Here is a 16722-nt window from a genome sequence, read left to right as displayed (position 1 = left end):
AATATTGTGGGGGTCTCAGCTCTCTAGCACGTACTGTTCCTGAGATATTCCCCAAAAATGCAAATATGGCACATCACATGACCTACATTAGCCAATAGAAGCCTGCAGGTCTTTCTCTTCATATCCCAACTACAATACACACGGTCACATGTCCCTTATCAGCCAATAGAAGCTCGCTGGTCCTTAGTCCCCACATACACACAGTTTTACACCAGGTTTCCATAACAACCCAGCCATTTTTCTTCACTGCTGCAGGTCAGCTTTAAAGGGGCAGGGCGCTGTGAATGACACTGTTAAGGGAGCGGAGTGCTGTGGTGATGACATTTCATGGGCAGGTAGGGTGGCCATTCAGGACTTAAAAACACTGCCCCCAGGTCCCGCTAAGTCACGCCCCCATGCATCCTCCCACTCCACAGCCGATAGGGATTGAAGAAATGAAGGTAAAAATCTACTTCGGTCAGCTGCAGGGGTGGGAGGGAGGGTGACTTTCTCCCTGCAACTCATGCTCAGACAGCACAGTGCTGCTGTCCGAGAGTGAGCTGTTCAAAAGGATGTCCCTGCGTGAGATATTCCCAAAAAATGCATTAGCCGTCACATGACCCTTATTAGCCAATAGAAGCTCACAGGCCCTTAGTCTCCACATACACACAGTTTTACACCAGGTTTCCATAACAACCCAGCTATTTTTCTTCACTGCTTTAAGTCAGCTTTAATAAGGCAGGGCGCTGTGGATGACACTGTTAAGGGAGCAGAGTGCTGTGGAGGTCACAGTTCAGGGCAGGTAAAATGGCCATTCAGGCCACCCTCAAAAGACTTTCTCCCTGCAGCTCATGCTCAGACAGCTCAGTGCTGCTGTAAGAGAGTGCGCTGGACGGAGGACAGGGAGTCTGAAAGCCGGACTGCCCGGCCTAAAACCGGACCTCTGGCCACCCTATGGGCAGGCTGCTGTGGAGGTCACAGTTAAGGGCACAGGGTGTTGTGGAAATTACTGTTAAGGAGATGGGGTACTGTGGAGGTCACTAATGAAGGGGTGGCTGCTGCGGAGGTCACTGTTAAATGGGCAGGCTGCTGTGGAGGTCAGTGTTAAGGGGGCGGGATGCTGTGGAGGTCACTGTTAAAGGGGCGGGTTGCTGTGGAGGTCACTGTTAAAGGGGCGGGCTGCTGTGGAGGTCACTGATAAGGGGGCAGGATGCTGTGGAGGTCCCTGTTAAGGGAGCGGGTTATAGTGGAAATCACTGTTAACGAGACAGGGTACTGTGGAGGTCACCAATAAAAAGGCGGCTGCTGTGGAGGTCACTGTTAAAAGGGAGGGCGCAGTGGATGTTACTGTTAAGGGGGCAGACCGTTGTGGAGGCCACTGTTCAAGAGGCGGGGTACTGAGGATGTCACTGTTATAGTGGATACTGTCGATATCTTTTAGTGACACACACAAACATTAAATGAAATAGATGAAATATACCTGTGCAAAGCCGGGTCCTTCTGCTAGTGGTCTTCAATAAAAACATCTTGCTGTTTTAACTCTGCTGACCCTATTCTGACTTATGGGTCTCCATGGTTTCAGACTACAAGTAAACTATGTGTAGTCACCAGACAGTTGAATTAAGGGGCAGGTGGTTGGGGTCCTATGAGACGAGCAGATATATTTTCACTAACAGTTATGGCCAGTTACAGTTAAAAAAAAATAATTTTTTTTTTATTAAGTAACTGGCCATGCAGCTCTATAGTGCAGTGGTTAACATTCTTGGCTGTAATGTAGAAGGTTGTTATGAAGTTCGAATCCCGCCAGAAACTTTTCAGAAATAGAGGCTAAATTACATTAAAATACACTGACTCTAGCACACGCAATATTTGGCCGAGCATAGCGATGCTGGAGCCGAACATGCTGGCCCAACACCGGGACCCCCAAGGATCACGAAAATGGGGGGCCCCGTACCCTGTGCTCAGCCACTATACTCATTTCTATGAACATTCCAGAGACAGCCGAGAACTGTACTCAGCTATTTATGGGACTCCTGTAGTAATGAATATAGCAGTTGAGTGCCTCCCCTAGCAGCCACTTCGTTTATTTCAGGAGCTCCATGGGGTACGGGGGCCCCATTCTTGGGATCCAGTGGTAGGACCTGCCTCGATCTAATAGTTATCTCCTATCCTATGTAAAATCCTCAAAAAAATCTATTTTTTTTTAACATTACATGTGGATGTAGCCCTACCTGCAACTATATCATCCTCTGAAAGTGTTTTTTTTTTCCAACCCATATAATGACCCTCCCCTTCCTTCGTATACAATATACTTACCTGATCCCCGGCACCAGCATCACTCTAGATCCCTGCACGCTGCATGTCCCCGTTGCTCGGGTCAAAACATCCCGCGATGGGGGGAGCAGCCAATAGCAGGCCGCAATGGAAACGAGCCTCCTAGCGTCACAGGCAATGCTAGGGAAGCTCATCCCCCTCGCGGCCTGCTACTGGCTGCTCCCCCCGTAGGGGAGATGCTGCGGCGGACGTGCAGGGATCCAAAGCAACGCGGTGTAGCGGGGAGCAGGTAAGTACATTGTATACGAGGGGGCCCGGGCATTGGGGGAGGGTCATTATATGGGTCGGATAACCCATTTGAGCACTGAAGCTTCCTATTGCATGATATGAAGCAGACATATTGAAAACTATTAAATAGATAAAGAAGGTATAACGGCATTGGTAAAACTTTTCATTACACGAAAACATTTATTTATATATCGCTTTAAATTTCCTGAATGATCTACGTTTCGAGTGTAGTTTACTGATGAAGTTCTAATATATTTTTTGAATATTCTCCAGTCCAACTACTCGATCATCTATTAGAAAAAGGTCATTTTTGTAGAACAGCTTGGATCCTGTAACACGGGCATGACCTTTCAGTTTCGTTTACTACGCTTTACGTAATCCTTTTGGTTTAACCATGTAGGGCGTGAAAAACGTAACTTGTGCAAGATCAATAGGGAAGGGCCATTGTCAAAGCAAGTTGAAGTAGGGTGACATTCCATAGCCTGAAATAATAGGATGTAAGCACCGAGCGGAATCTATTTCGCATCGTCACCAGATAGTTTACAACTGTATAAAAGCTTAGGTGATTTCCGTACAAGCTGCCACAATAGAAGAGCTCAGGTGGAGACAAGGCTTTAGGTAAGTACATGTCTCCAGTTATCATCTACTGTAGATACGTCTCATCTAAGAGTCATTCTGCCTAAATGAAAACCACATTCTGGAGCTATAATAACTCGACACGATGCGAGCTAGAATTTCTCCAGAAGAAAAAACACATTGTAGGTAAATTCTTGTTTCGTGCTTTCTCTCTAAATGTTGCAGAACCGTAACTCCAAGCATACCACACACAACCCGTGGACAGGTGTGGCGCTGTTTTTGGAAGAAAGCAGCAATTTTTTTTGGCCCTGGATCTCCGGCATGAGATCTCAAAACCACAGCAAAATACATCTGTTTTAATAATACAACCGGCTGCATCCTTTTAGAACGGATCTGGTTGTATTATATTGAAAATGAACATGCCGGATCCAGCACTAAAACCATTGTAAGTCAATTGGCGCCGGATCCGTTTTTTTTTGTGTCCAAAAAAACGGATCTGGCACCATTGACTTACATGGTTTTTGGTGCCAGATCCGGCATGTACAGGTTCCTATACCGCACACAAAAACACTGCTTGCAGCGGTTCTGTGTCCGGCATTGGAATGCAACAAACCAGAACGGAATCAATTCTGGTGCACTCCGTTCCAGTTTGGACAGATTTGTCCCCATTGGCAATCAATGGGGACAAAACAGAGGCATTTTTTCCTCTGGTTTTGAGATCCTATGACAGATCTCAAAACCAGAAAGTAAAACGAAGATGTGAAAGCAGCCTTATCCTTTTCGTATATATAACCCCTTTAGCTCTTTCATTATCGGGACAGTTTTTGGACTTCATTACCAGAGCACAATTTTATCTTTTGGGAATGCTGTATTCTAAAGTTAAAGGGGTTTTCAGAGATTTTTATAGGTCTTTCACTATCTGATCAGTGGGGTCCCGACACCCAGGATCCCCGCCGTTCAACAGTTCGAGGAGGCAGCAACGCTCCTGTGAGCCCCACAGCCAACTCTTTGCATTTCCTAGGTCAGTGACGACACGTTCAACGATCACGTGGCCTAGGAGCAGCTCAGCCCCATTCAAGTGAATGGGGCTGATGGCGATACCAAGCACAGCCGCTATACAATGAACGGCAATGTGCTTGATAAGCTGAGAGAAGGGAGCGGCACTGACAGGAGCGCCACTGCCTTGTCAAAACAGTTGATCCCGGGTGTCAGACCCCCACCAATCAGATACTGATGACCTATCCTGAGGAAAGGTCATCAGTATTAAAATGTTGGAAAATCCATTTAATTTTCTATTTTTTCCCCCTTTTTTTTGCAGAACACATAGGGCTTTTTTTCTTATTAAAATAGGGGTACTCATTAGGTCCCATACACATGACCATAACAAATTTGGGATCCTCAGAATAGGTCATCAATATCAGATCTGTACATGGGTGATAATCATCCACCTACAGCAAAGGGGAGCTATCTTAGAAGGGGTTAATATGACCTGACCCAATCAGGCCTCAATGCCGATACCCGGGACAGCCATTCCTGTCCCCCACCCCACTACCTGAAACGGGGACCCCATGACTGTCGGGGAAGGCATGAAAACTGGCTCTGTAGGCTGCCATATAATTGTGTGATGAGGTTGGGAACGGGTTAGTCACTTAGCACACCATGACGTACATGTGGTCATAGATGTGCAGGGACTGTTTGGCGCCGGAGATGCCAGCCGTCTTATGTAACTGACAACTGCCTTAAGTGACAATAGAGACCTCAGTATTTAAGTTTAAAAAAGGCACGCATTAAAAAAACAACTTACACACCCATGACATTAATTTCCATTCATGCAACAAAAATGTAAGCTGTAGAAAAATAAACACAATTGTTTTTTCCACAAGTCCAAACTTGTCCAAATATAGCACTACTTATTCCAAACAGTGAATGCCGTAAAAAAAGAAACAAAAAAAACAAAAAACAAAAAAACTTTTGATCAAAAATTCACATGTATCCCAAAATGGTACCAATATTTAAAAAATTATAGCTTGCCTTGTGAAAAACAAAACCTCACATGGCTCCGTCGATGGAAAACTAAGAAAGTTGGGAATAGGGCGACAGGAAGCAAAATTTTTTATGATTTATTTCTATTTTTTAAAGCAGTAAAACATAACAAAAACAAAGTAAATTTGCGATCGCCACAGTCATACTGACCCATGACCTATCCTCAGTTTCAGTGCACGGTGAACTCCATAAAAATAAACCTGAAAAACAATTGTGGACTTTATTTATTTTTATTTTATTTTTTCATTTTCACCCACAATTACAGTTGCAAGAAAAAGTATGTGAACCCTTTGGAATGATATGGATTTCTGCACAAATTGGTCATAAAATGTGATCTGATCTTCATCTAAGTCACAACAATAGACAATCACAGTCTGCTTAAACTAATAACACACAAAGAATTAAATGTTATCATGTTTTTATTGAACACGCCATGTAAACATTCACAGTGCAGGTGGAAAAAGTATGTGAACCCTTGGATTTAATAACTGGTTGAACCTCCTTCGGCAGCAATAACTTCAACCAAACGTTTCCTGTAGTTGCAGATCAGACGTGCACAACGGTCAGGAGTAATTCTTGACCATTCCTCTTTACAGAACTGTTTCAGTTCAGCAATATTCTTGGGGTGTCTGGTGTGAATCGCTTTCTTGAGGTCATGCCACAGCATCTCAATCGGGTTGAGGTCAGGACTCTGACTGGGCCACTCCAGAAGGCGTATTTTCTTCAGTTTAAGCCATTCTGTTGTTGATTTACTTCTATGCTTTGGGTCATTGTCCTGTTACAACACCCATCTTCTGTTGAGCTTCAGCTGGTGTATAGATGGCCTTGAGTTCTCCTGCAAAATGTCTTGATAAAATTGGGAATTAATTTTTTCTTCGATGATAGCAATCCGTCCAGGCCCTGACGCAGCAAAGCAGCCCCAAACCATGATGCCCCCACCACCATACTTCACAGTTGGGATGAGGTTTTGATGTTGGTGTGCTGTGTCTCTTTTTCTCCACACATAGTGTTGTGTGTTTCTTCCAAACAACTCAACTTTGGTTTCATCTGTCCACTGAATATTTTGCAAGTACTGCTGTGGAACATCCAGGTTCTCTTGTGCCAACTATAAACGTGCAGCAATGTTTTTTTTTGGACAGCAGTGGCTTCCTCTGTGGTATCCTCCCATGAAATCCATTCTTGTTTAGTGTTTTACGCATCGTAGATTCGCTAACAGGGATGTTAGCATATGCCAGAGACTTTTGTAAGTCTTTAGCTGACACTCTAGAATTCTTCTTCACCTCATTGAGCAGTCTGCGCTGTGCTCTTGCAGTCATCTTTACAGGACGGCCACTCCTAGGGAGAGTAGCAGCAGTGCTGAGCTTTCTCCATTTATAGACAATTTGTCTTACCGTGGACTGATGACAGCAAGTCAACAATTCTTAATCGTAGGTCTTCTGAGAGCTCTTTTGTGTGAGGCATCATTCACATCAGGCAATGCTTCTTGTGATAAGCAAACCCAGAACTGGTGTGTGTTTTTTATAAGGCAGAGCAGCTGTTACCAACACCTCCAATCTCATCTCATTAATTGGACTCCAGTTGGCTGACACCTCACTCCAATTAGCTCTTGGAGATGTCATTAGTCTAGGGGTTCACATACTTTTTCCACCTGCACTGTGAATGTTTACATGGTGTGTTCAATAAAAACATGGTAACATTAAATGTTTTGTGTGTTATTAGTTTAAGCAGACTGTGATTGTCTATTGTTGTGACTTAGATGAAGATCAGATCACATTTTATGACCAATTTGTGCAGAAATCCATATCATTCCAAAGGGTTCACATACTTTTTCTTGCAACTGTATTTTATTTTCCGTTATCCAAAAGTATGACAAATTAAATGGTGCCATTAAAAAATACAACTTGTCTCTCCAAAAAAAGCCCTCATATGGCTATGTGCACAGGAAAGTTAAAGTTACGGCCCTTGGAAGGTGGGGAGGAAAAAATGAAAAAACAATGTTTATGGCACCAAGAGTCTAATGACAGATCTATTCCACAGGGCAGGCGCAGAGCAAATGTGGTTCCAATATAGTGATGAGCGGCAGGGGTCATATTCGAATTCGCGATATTTCACGAATATTTTGTAGAATATTCGTCAAATATTTGCAAATTCGAATATTCGTTATAGTCTACGATTTTTTTTACTCAAAAAATCGGCAAGGTAATGATTGTGTAATATGCGAATTTTCGTAATTCGAATTTTTGGATTCGAATTTTTATTGCGAATTTTTCAACTATTAGACAAACAACTTTTTTTTTTTTTCAACTATTAGACAAAGAAGATTATAGCACTATATTAGCTAAATTGCTCTATATTCGATTTTTTTTCGAATATTCGCTATATTGCTATAACTTTGTTTTTTCGAATATTCGTAATATTCAAAAACAAGAATATATAGCAATATAGCGAATATTCAAAAAAAACTAATATAGAGCAATTTAGCTAATATAGTGCTATAATCTTTTTTTTATAGTTATAATTTTTTTCCAATCTGAACTTCAGACGAGAAAAAAATTACAACTATTAGACAAAGAAGATTATAGCACTATATTAGCTAAATTGCTCTATATTCTTTTTCTTTCGAATATTCGCTATATTGCTATAACTTTGTTTTTTCGAATATTCGGAATATTCTAAAACAAGAATATATAGCAATATAGCGAATATTCGAAAAAAACTAATATAGAGCAAAATTCGCAAACACTACTACTCCTAAAGTCAAGTATATTGCAGCCTTCTTATTGGCCCACAAGCTAGAAGCAGGGAGGGATCATGTGTACTGATAAAAAAAAAAAAATAGAATAAAAAAAAAGGGAATTTTTTTTTTTAATATTCGAAATTACGAATATATATAACTATATTCAAAATATTCGAGAATTTTCGAAGTTCCTATATTCGCGTTAAAAATGTGAAATTCGAATATTCGTGATCAACACTATTCAAATATACAAAAATGGTAAAATGGGCATTAACACAGATAAATATGTAAGGTTATGCACATGGGAAGGGGAAACTTATCACCATTACATACTACATTTATGGGGTAAATAAATTTTTGGGGCAAATACTACTATCTAGTATCTATTGAACAAACTAAGGTGAAAAATAGCATAAAAAAGAAGAAAAACTGTATTGTTTCCTGTTTCTAATGATTTGTCCATAAATAAGACCTCCTAGAATTAGGACATTAAAGGGGTTGTCCTGTTTTCCTATATTAATGACCTATAGGTCATCTTTATCAGATCGGCTGTTTATCTGCATGCTCTCGACATTGAAGCGGCAGGTAAAACGGACGTTATAAACACTCATTATAGCCCTGATCGTATCTTACTTATAAGAATGTGGCTTAAATAAGTGTTTATGAAGTCTCAGGTGTTTAGAGATATGGTTAATTAGATGACCAGCACAAAGTAAAAGTGAAAGTACCAGTCACACAGTTAGATAAACAGTTAACCCTTTGTGACAGAACAGCTCAATATTTTTTAATAAAGGCTGATTGCATGTTACTCATTTTTGGCTAAAAATATTTTTTTCAATCATACATTTTTTTTCCTCAGAAGGTGTACATAGTTTTTTAAATGTAGAAACCAGTGTCAGGCAGCTGCTGCCAAGGCCAATACGATAATGAGTTGCATAGATGCCGGTGATGGGAACATAGTCCTACCTGTCACGATCTTGCCCGATTCCCCAGGTCGCAGTACCTGATCAGACCGGGATCAGGTACCAGCGGTCAATCAGGACAAGTACTATCACTACACACACTATCGAATTTAATCACCCTGCTTCCTACAATCTACCAGATTGCACGGGAGATCAAATTGTTGCCGGTTCCTTCTAACAACTAATAAACTTGTGAGATTCGTATTTTAAAGCAAACAGGTAGCTCAAAATTAGGGACTGTAATTGCCTTAAAAAATACTGCCCGTGCTAGGTTAAATAATTGGTTTTAATAAAAATTAAAAGATTTAAAAAACAGAAACATACAAATATACACAGAACAGTTTTTAAAATAAAAAGAATAAAAGAAAACTGACGCCTACTTTTCTCACACAGAGACTTGCAGCTATCAGGTCCTGAGGCAAGACAGAAAGACACCGATCCTCATCCAATCAGATTGGCCTCAAAATAGGGAACCCGGTACAATCTGCTCTGTCCAATTTATAAGAATTGGTCCAGGCAGTCTGTAAACCCACCTTTAAGGTGTGACATATAGGTTGGCTGTGACTTTTATGACCGGTCAGTCATGCTGACATCTGGTCTAAAATGGATTTCTGCCCATAACGCTACACAGGAGAATGCCTGCCCGATAATTGTGGGCTCATTTTTCAGCTCTCAGTATTGGGGTCACAGGGGTACCAAACACCTGGTGTCCACGTAACCCCAATCAGAAGAACTGATTTTCTGAGCCAGGATTTAACATAAGTGGGTGGTTTTTGGTATGTGTGGCACCGTCACCTCCTGACCGTTAAAATGGCGTACCTCAATAATCTCTATTGAGCTGTATTTTCGAGTGATGACCGGAGTAAGATTTTTGGATTTTCCAGATGACAGTAAGGTGTGGAGAGCAGCTTGCCCCCACCCTCCGGAAGCGTGCCCCTATCATAAAGTAATAAACCCCTTTGAAGTTGTCCACTATACAGGCATGTTTATATAAAGTGTTGTGGAGGCCAGTGATCGTTGTCACCTCTGAGTCAGGGACTAAGAAGTTTATGGCGGTGGTCTGGTTTAGGATGTGGGGGAAGATGGAGAGGGAGAGAAGGGACAGTTATTTGTTTGAATAAGGGGGAGCTCCGAGCCCCCAGAACACAGGCCAAGCACTCATGCTCGGTGTGCCACACTACCACTTTACAAATCACTAGTCACAACCACACATGGAATACTAGGTACAGTTCTGGGCTCCTGTGAACAAGAAAGACATAGCAGAGCTGGAGAGGGTCCAGAGGAGGGCAACTAAAGTAATAACTGCAATGGGGCAACTACAGTACCCTGAAAGATTATCAACATTAGGGTTATTCACTTTAGAAAAAAGACGACTCAGGGGAGATCTAATTACTATGTATAAATATATCAGGGGTCAGTACAGAGATCTCTCCCACCATCTATTTATCCCCAGGACTGTGACTGTGACGAGGGGACATCCTCTGCGTCTGGAGGAAAGAAGGTTTGTACACAAACATAGAAGAGGATTCTTTACGGTAAGAGCAGTGAGACTATGGAGCTCTCTGCCTGAGGAGGTGGTGATGGTGAGTACAATAAAGGAATTCAAGAGGGGCCTGGATGTATTCCCGGTGTGTAAGGGTACCTGCACATGAGTGCAGATTTCAAAACAGAAGTTCTGCGCAGCTTTTCATGTGGATTTATGTGTTTTTGCATCAAATCTGTATCAAAAAATATATGCATTAATTGCATGTTTTGCTGCAGATTTGATCCGGTTTTGCCGCATATCTCCGCCTTTCATTGAAAAGGGCGAAATCTGCACCAAAAATTGCACAGAGTTGACATGCTTCACATTTCAAAATCCGCACGGCGGGTTAATTTCTGCACAGAAAACAAAAGCAAAATGTACATAACAATAGTCTAATCTCATTCAGTTTGCTGGTACTGTACTATGCCTCATTCACACATCAGTGTTTGGTCAGGGATTTCCAGCCAAAACCAGATGAGGGTCTAAACACAGAACTGGTGCAGATCTTTCCCTTATACCTTATGTCTGTGGAGGCTTCAATCCTGGTTTTGACTCACAATCACTGATGGAAATCACTGACCAAAACACTATGTAGAGGCGCCAGACTCTACATAACTTCGGTGGATACCCTGCCACTTCTAAATGTACGATATATTCCTTGCTGTCCTACATTTAGACCATTTTCTACTTCTAAACCAGGCATAGAAAATGGTGAATGAAACTGGCCTGCCGGCTTGCCCCCTTCACCGCCCACGCCACCATTTTTAGACTTGCCGTGAGCGGGAAAAGTTTCAGATTGCGGCTATGGCATTTTTACCCCAGGGTGCAGATCATGAAAACAAGACCCAAAAATATTTACTGTTGCCAATAAAGATAAAACTTCTATGGATATATAGATGGCAAAATACAAAAAAGGCACAAAAACATTGTTGCCAAAATTGACTTGGTTCTTAATTAAAAATAATCGAGATTTTATTCACAGGGATGGATTTTCCTAACTCAAGACTAGTGTTTTAAACACATCAGGTCAAATGCAAAAGGCTAATTTTAGAGCCAATTATTGGTCGGTATAGACCCAAGATGGTGTCTACAATACCGCTATAAGGATATGGTCACAAGGTTGGGTTTACGCATGCAGTTTTGGAAGCAAAAATCAGGTGTAGATCATAAAAGAAGAAAAAATATACAGATACGACTTCTCTTTATGAATTCACCTGGTTTTGTTTCCCAAACCTGCATCAGGAAACCTGACCGTGTGGCCGTACCCTCACAGTGAAGAACAAGGGAAATAACAGAAGGGCTGGATCCGGCACATAACCGACACTAACAGAGAGAAATGGCTCCCATTGACTATAACAGGCCCTGCCGGGTTTCCGCTAGGGAGTGCGTCATTTTATGGATTTTCTCATCCTATATTTTTGATGGAATCTGTGACTAAGGCCACGTGAACATGAACGTATTTTCTGTGGGTCGGATGCGGACCCATTCACATCAATGGGGCTTTAAAAGATGTGTCCGCATCCGTATGTCCGTTCCGCAGCCCAACAAAAAAAAACTGAACATGTCCTATTCTTGTCCTTTTTAGGAACAAGGATAGGACAGTTCTATAGAGGGCAGGACGTGGGTACGCACACGACTGGTATCCGTGTTTTGCGGACTGCAAAAACGGCAACAGTCATGTGCATGAGCCCAAAGGGTGAATACACTCATGGTAGATTTTTGGGGAGAACGTTTTCCCATTCATCTGCCATGTGCTTGGTGCCAAAACAACCCCTTTCAGGTGAAAGGAACCGGTTCTCAGTCACGGAAATTTCCGCAACCAATTTGCTGAGTGTGAATACTACCAGAACTCGAGGCTGATACATTTCACCTACAATGATACATTGTAGCAAATGATCATGACAAGAAGAAGAAATCTGTGCTGCCAATCCTTGTAGTTAGCTCACATTCAATAGTCTATAATTATAGCAAACTCTCTGCTGTGAGAAGTGCCGTGTCTGTGTCTCCTTTTTTCATAATATCCCTGTTTTTGAAACTCTCTTTCTTTAGGCCTGCTATTTGAGCCCTTTCCACCATCATGATTTTGATGCCTCCTGATATGTTTTACTCTCACTATGGACTACATACACATCCACCCGCGACTCATCTCTGTTATGAGGTGTATGATCAGAGCACACTAATTTATTTCGGACACCTGACCAACACTGAGGAGTCCCACGCTGAGGAAGTATTTCTTGGTGAACGGTTTCGAGATGCTTGGAAGCAATGCACTCTTGTATGGTACATCTCCTGGAGTCCTTGCGATCGCTGCCTTCAGATTTTGCTGAAAACGTTCCTTCCCAATAACCCTCATGTCAAGTTGCACATCATATTTGCCAAGGTCTACGATCTCACCTCAAAGACTATGGTCCGAGAACTTCATGAAAATGGAGTGAATATCCGTGTAATGAGTAAATTTGGTAAGTATGGTCTATCAATGAGAGTTCCCCTACAGCCAAGTTCTGAGGATCTTCTAGTTACCAACCCTCATCCCATCATCTGGGAGTGACCTGTCTTAATGCGTACTTAAATGGGTTTTCCAAGACCCCAAAAAACTATTGTTATAAAATAACAAGAGATGCCGTATATTTCCATCCCCCCTCTGCTCCCTGCACTCCAATGCTGTATGGTGGTCTTTGTTTCTGGCACTGCAGTGATAATGTCCCCAGTTACCCCACGTAGCCTCTGCAGCCAATCACTGAAGAAGTCAGGATAAGTCATCATGGCAGTGCCAGTCTATCTGCAGAGATTATGTCCATGCCTACTCACACGTAATAGCAGAGTCAGGTGATTGGTTATGGCGATCATGTAGGGTAGCTGATGATATCATCACTGCAGCATTGGAAACACAGCGGCAGTGCTGGAACGGCAGGGGAGTGGATAGGTGAGTAAGGTATCTTTATTTTTATTTTATTTTTTTTACAATTCCTGCTCTTATCTAACATATTTAAAAAATTTTGGTGTCTTAGAATACCTCTTTAATGTGGTTGTCCACGATTCCATTATTGGTGGCCTATCCCTAGGATAGGCAATGGAAATCTGATCAGAGGTCTTTTTTTTCATAATTGCATTTTACTCATTTTGGTCTAAAAAAATTTTTTTTCAATTGGTCATTATTAAAAAATATTGAGCTGTTCTGTCACTAAAGGTTAACAGTTTGTCTAGCTGTGTGAATGGTACTTTTTACTTTCACTTTGTCCTGGTCATCTAATAAACGTTCGATAAATTACTAAAAGGTCATAAACACTTAAGAATGGAACTATAATGAGTGTTTATAAGGTCATAAATAAGGAGCCTCTCAGATGAGCTGCCTGATGGAACAGAGTGAAAATTCAGATCCTGCTACTGGATAAACTCAAGGTAGCACAAAGACAGTGGTTAAGCTTTTTTTAATAAAGACCAACTGGGGGGAAAAAAAAAAAAAAAAAAAAAAAAAAAGATTTTTAGCTCAAAATGAGTTAAATGCAATAATAATAAAATTTACCCTAAAGGTGCATATAGCCATTAAGCACACAGAACAAACACCTGGGCAAGTACTTGGAGGATGCAAACACACACACAAAAAAAAAAAAGATACAAATTTGCGTTTTTTTTTTTTCTTTTTAGATTTTCGATGGTGCTGGAATCACTTTGTTGAAACTACAGGATCATTTATTCCGTGGCAAAATTTGAACAGAAATTATTACAGGGCAAGTCATTGGTTGTTGGATGCATTAATTTCTCATTAAAGGGGTTCTGCAGTTCTTTTTAACTGATGATTTATTCTCTAGATAGATCATCAACATCTGATCGGCGGGGGTCCAGTGATATCACGAGTAGCATCACTGGCCTGGGTGGGGCTAAGCCCTATTCAAGTGAACAGAGATCAGCCCTGCCCAGGCCAGTGACACTAGTTGTGACATTATTAGCCTGAGGGAAACAGACAGAAAGTCACGGCGCTCCTGTAGCACTGCTGCCTTCTCAAACAGCTGATCGGCAGGGTTCCCGGGTGTCGGACCCCCGCCAATCAGATGCTGATGATCTGTCCAAAGGATAGATCATCAGTTAAAAAGAACTGCAGAACCCCTTTAACTGCCAAAGATACTGAACCTCTTGATGCAGAAAATCCATCTGCTATGTTGCTAACAGTTACTTCCACTCCAAAGGATATTCTCAAGTCCCACAGCAATTAAAGTCCTTTAGAGGAAAGCAGGGAAATGAGACCAATGGTGAAGGGCCTTCAGTTCAGGGTTTATTCTACTCACAAAATAAAAATGTCAGTGCATATCAGATTAAAATTCAACTCCCTCAAGTTTTGGGATGTGCCCAACTCCAGTTTTGCTCTTGCTTTATCCAAAAGAAACACAAGCAAAACTAGAGTTGGGCACATCCCGAAACTTGAGGGAGTTGAATTGGTCTTTCGTCAACTGTCTTCCTCTAAGGACTTGAGATCAGCGGGAGGTGAAGTAATCCTCAGCAACGTGAAGGATGCATTAACGGCATCAAAAGATTCCAGATCTTTGGAAGTTCAATGCAGGATTGGCAAGTGACTTAAAGGATATGTACACCTTTTACTCATTTTGGGCTTAAAATAATTGGTCTTCATTAAAAATATTCAGCTGTCACAAAGGGTTAACTGTTTAGTTGTGTGAATTGTATTTTCACTTTGTGCTGGTCACCTAATAAACCTTATCTCTAAATGACTAGTCATAAATACATATTTAAAGGGGTTATCCCATCGCTAGAATATGCCCCCATTGTCTGATAGATGCGGGTCCCACCTCTTGGACCCACACCTACAAGGAGAACGGAACCGGGGAGAGTTGCGGCTGGAGGACCCCGGGGTCTGTCCACTACCAGGCACAGCTCTCCGCCTCTCCCATTGAAGCGAATAGGAGCGCACCGCGCATGCGCGGCCACCGCTCCCATTCATTTCTATGGGGCCGACGAAAATAGCTGAACCAGCGCTCGACTATTTTCGGCAACTACATAGAAATGAATGGAGGGCAGCTGCGCATGTGCAGTGCGCTCTCCTCAACTTTCTCTGCTCCGTTCTCCTTGTAGGTGCGGGTCCCAGAGGTGGGACCCGCACCTATCAGACAATGGGGGCATATCCTAGCGATATGCCCCCATTGTCTAAGATGGGATAACCTCTTTAAGCCACATTCTTATCAGTAAGATAATAATTAAACTATGAATGTTTATGAGGTTAGAGATCAGAGAAGTCTTCAGTGGATCTGCCTGATGGCAAACAAAATACAGATCCTGGTACTAGAGAATGTCAAGGCCGGAGAGAGAAAGAGGCTCAACATTTTTTTAATATGTATTCAAAATGAGTTCAATGCAATAATAAAGAATGCCCTCAATGGTGTAGATAGCCTTTAAGGCTCATTGTCCTGTTTAGAATTAGTTGTATGACTTTGAGTGGCCCAAGTTGTCTTATTTTATTGTCTGGTAAAAAAGAGACCTACTTCTAAATTGCAGCACTCAACTGAAGACTGACTTTTTGCAAATACTTTTTTTTTTATAACCTATAACCCTTTCTGCGACCTTTCACTCCATCTTTAGATAAAGTAAGGCTTGGGGGATGGGGATTCAATTTTCTGGACTTCTCTACAGACAGCGTCAACAGAATGAACTTTCTGTATCAGCAAACTGCTTCCTAGCCAAAATCCTACCCATCTTCTGATATGCGCAGGAGAGACGGAGGAACATGGATTTCTCCTGAAATACATAAAGATGACTTTTTACCCTATGATCTTGGTCAGAACAGGCTCCATGTATTTATCTATCACAGCTTTTACCTCGATAATCCTATATTTCTGCAATATTTTATTGTGACTATTATCAGTGTTAACAGGCTTGTTATTTCTTATAAATGAATTAATATTATTATACTATGCTATTACAAATTATAAACTTGTCTAAAATGCTCCTTTGACACAATAATTTAACTGAAAGTTCAAGATGTCTTTAAATGAATGGCACATGTAAAATACTTGAGGCAAGAGAAATGATGCCGCTCCTTTAGGGGGAGAAGGTCTGGTTATTTCCATCTCCTTTGCTGCTAGGCGCCGAGAAGCTGTTCCAGACCGCCTTCTATAATATTAGCAAACATGGGGTGGGAAATCTGCCTAAGGATCCCGAGTCTGGCCGGCATTATATTAGAGACCCCATTTTGCTCTTTGGTTTGGGGCCCTCTCTCCTATGTACGTTACCGAGATCTTAGAAGTTGTGCCGTCAGCCAACCAGAGAAGCCTTCCTGCTCCGTGGCATCCATATCTGGCTGGCTGTAGAAGCAGCCGATTGACATTTTTAGC

The 16722-nt window shown here is 41.8% G+C and overlaps 1 protein-coding gene across 1 annotated transcript; it reads left to right on the top strand.

Annotated features, from left to right (window-relative positions):
• Window positions 1–10408: 10408 nt before the first annotated feature.
• LOC122919676 (DNA dC->dU-editing enzyme APOBEC-3G-like) lies at window positions 10409–16181 on the top strand. Its single transcript, XM_044268837.1, has 3 exons — window positions 10409–10442; window positions 12434–12843; window positions 15971–16181. The coding sequence occupies exons 2-3, from the start codon at window positions 12462–12464 to the stop codon at window positions 16066–16068; spliced, it is 480 nt and encodes a 159-aa protein (XP_044124772.1). The 5' UTR covers window positions 10409–10442; window positions 12434–12461; the 3' UTR covers window positions 16069–16181.
• The last annotated feature ends 541 nt before the right edge of the window (window positions 16182–16722 follow it).

Source organism: Bufo gargarizans, chromosome 9 (genome assembly GCF_014858855.1).
Source record: "Bufo gargarizans isolate SCDJY-AF-19 chromosome 9, ASM1485885v1, whole genome shotgun sequence".
NCBI lineage: Eukaryota > Metazoa > Chordata > Amphibia > Anura > Bufonidae > Bufo > Bufo gargarizans.
The sequence above is the reverse complement of the archived record's forward strand: the minus strand, read 5'-3'. Positions and strand labels throughout refer to the sequence as shown.

Bases quoted from the DNA above. Each gene is read 5' to 3' on its own strand.
- LOC122919676 (XM_044268837.1), top strand. From the start codon at position 12,462: ATGATTTTGATGCCTCCTGATATGTTTTACTCTCACTATGGACTACAT. The intron at 12,844-15,970 runs GTAAGTATGGTC...CTCCATCTTTAG, and splicing joins CCGTGTAATGAGTAAATTTG to ATAAAGTAAGGCTTGGGGGA.